The sequence below is a fragment of the Vicia villosa genome, unplaced genomic scaffold (assembly GCF_029867415.1).
Source record: "Vicia villosa cultivar HV-30 ecotype Madison, WI unplaced genomic scaffold, Vvil1.0 ctg.002828F_1_1, whole genome shotgun sequence".
Classification (NCBI taxonomy): Eukaryota; Viridiplantae; Streptophyta; class Magnoliopsida; order Fabales; family Fabaceae; genus Vicia; species Vicia villosa.
The window spans coordinates 244753-247595 of NW_026706043.1; the positions used below are offsets into that span (position 1 = coordinate 244753).

Consider the following 2843-nt stretch of genomic DNA (forward strand, 5'->3'; position numbering starts at 1 on the left):
AGATCCAACAGCAACCATACACAACTTTCAAACTCGTAATCAGAACAAAAGGGTGAAATAGAACGAGGAAAGCAAAAGCGATTCACGAAAGGTGGAGTAACCGAACATAAATGGAGAAACGAAGATGGTCGTTTTCAATGGTGTGGTGGTCGCGTCGGCTGAGGAGCGCGTTGGTACTTGTTGCAGTGGCGTGATGCACTTTGGAGCAATTTTCCAGCAGTTTTCTGGCGGTCGAAAAACCCAAATCTTCTCTTCCCTTTTGATTTAGGTTCTGATTCTCCTCCTTTCTTTTGCTTCTATTTCGTTTGTGTGGTGTTATTTCTTGTTGTTTCTCTAGGAGTTGTTTTTGTTATCAATGTGATTTCAAAATACAGAGCTTTGCACCTTGCTCACAATGTGTTCGATGAAAATTCCAAACCAATCACTTTTATTTTTTCTGTTTTATTGTTATGGTTAATCGTTTCAGAATCTTTTCAGTAAATCCCTAAATTGTTCAATCTCAGCGGTTTCATCATAAATTGAATGACTCAAACATTTCATCATGAATTGTTCGAAGGATTATTGTTTGAAGGATTATTGTTCAATTCATGATCGAATCTCAGCATCAATCTCAGCGGTTTGATCATAAATCGAAATGTTTGAGATTCGATCTTTTCACTTTGAAGAAGGATTATTGTTTAAGACTGCAGAGATTTATAAGATTAAAAAATTATTGGAATACACTGCTGTTTGAAGTCTGGTGTGGAGCTTCAGGTATACATGTCTGCACTTGTCACTTTTTTTTGTTTAATTAAGTATCAATGTTTAATGATGGCCCTTAGTTTGTGAAACGTTCTCATCTTATATTCATATATGCCTTGATGGATTTTTATATCTACGATACCACGATGAAATAGATCTACTAAATATAGATCTTACCACACAACTGATGTAAATCATGATTTATGCAGTTAATCATATTGTGGTGTTACAAGTAGGTATCACATGGATGGAGAATGACTACCTTTGATGCAAGTTTTTGGATAGGCTGGGATTTAATACTCTATCTCTTCAGCGCAATAATGCTTCTCCGATTGTACGTTTTTTATCATTGTTCTTTACAAATATTGATCATTCTCTCTACTTATAATTTTATTGGTGTAGTTGACAGAGTGTCTATTTGCTTTATTTCTTATGCCCTCTTATTTTTCCCAAGATTATAATTGGTATAACAGGATCTTAGTCTTAAATTTGGTAGTCTTAAATGCTCCTTCTAGTCTCAAATACAAGCAAAAAAGTATTCATATTTGGTAGTCTTAAACTTTACTAGTTTTACTTTTTTTGAATGACGCTTTCCTAAAATACCTCTCATTTAATGGAAATTCACTTTTTTTGAGATTAAGAAAACTAACTGCACTTGAATAAAAGATATCTTCAAAATCCGCTTTTGTGAGGTTATGCTAGGCTTTTAATCCAAGTTCTAAGAGATGTGTTATTTATATATGAAATGCTTCTCTATTATGATTCAAAAATCTAGTACTGATTCATTGTTAATCAGTTAACATGGTGGCAGATTCTTAACAATGGGTATGCTTACATTGTTGATATGGACAGATATGTTGATCTGGAAAATTTTCAGAATATTGAAATTTTCTAGTTGAGATCTAGGCGATAACTGATCCGGTTTACTGTTGATTCAAGGAAGAAAAATCCGGTTAATGTTACTCTTTAGAAGGTATAATATATTAGTTTTAGAAATGATAATTAAGTTCTATTAAATATGTTGATCACGTTTATATTTCTAACTGATAATTATAAAATGCTTTAAAATCTTATTAGAATCATTAAAATCTTGTTTGCTGGGATGAATCATTAAAACTTTGCCACAATTAAAATTTTTAAATTGGTTTTGGACTCCATAAAGCTTTCTGAATAATTAGAATTGTCAAACTACTCAATTTCTTGTCCCTATTATACCACTTTATAGGTTAAATGTTGCATTATTTTCCTTTTTGACATCTCAATTTCTCTTTGACAATAATCTTAATGCGTGCTTAATTCAGAGAAGTGACTGAAATTGTGTGCTAACTGCATGACCTTTTATGCTTGGCAGTATTCAAGATTACATGTTCGATGAAAATGTTTGCCTCCTACTTCGGGCCAAGTGGTTCAAGCCTTTAGCTGTTGAAGAGCGTCCAGTTGTTGAAGAAGATATCTATGAGATAAAAGACTATTATTATCAGTATGAAGAAGCTGATGATGATCTAGATGACAATGAGGATTACTATGGTGCTTCAGCAAATGTCCGGCTTGGCAACTGTAGATGGGGAGACAACGGTTTTGTAAGGGCTGGGCGTCAAGAAGCTCGGCCGGTCCATCGACCAAGCTTCCAGGATTCAGGAGCAAGTTCATCGCGTGAGCCAAAGAAGAAAGAACAAGAGTCTCCAAAAGTTATGACAGGAAGACGGGCAAAGAGGGCACTAAAAAGGGAAGCTGCTAATAAGGCAGCTGAAGTGAAGCACCAGAAGCATTTGGATAGGTTGGGTAGGAACTAGGATATATTATTATAGTAACAAGTTGTTCTATGAATTTGAATTTGTCTTATCTAATGGCACCACTATACACCAAAGAAAAAATATCAATATAGTGGATAATATATATATATATATATATTAACAAGTTGTTCTATGAATTTGAATTTGTCGTATTTAAATTCAAAGTATTTTAAATTAAATTTTAATTTTTATATTATGGTTATTTTAGAATAAAATTAATAATATTTAAAGAAAAAACAATTTTTTTAGGTTTAAATTTCCTGCGGATTTACCTGCGGAATATTTCCTGCGGACTTAGCTGCGGATTTA

General features: G+C 33.3%; 1 protein-coding gene across 1 annotated transcript; it reads left to right on the forward strand.

Annotated features, from left to right (window-relative positions):
* Positions 1–458: 458 nt before the first annotated feature.
* Positions 459–2622, forward strand: LOC131639879 (uncharacterized). Its single transcript, XM_058910319.1, has 4 exons — positions 459–753; positions 951–1075; positions 1594–1714; positions 2093–2622. Exons 3-4 carry the CDS (start codon positions 1698–1700, stop codon positions 2532–2534), a joined length of 459 nt encoding a protein of 152 aa, XP_058766302.1. The 5' UTR covers positions 459–753; positions 951–1075; positions 1594–1697; the 3' UTR covers positions 2535–2622.
* The last annotated feature ends 221 nt before the right edge of the window (positions 2623–2843 follow it).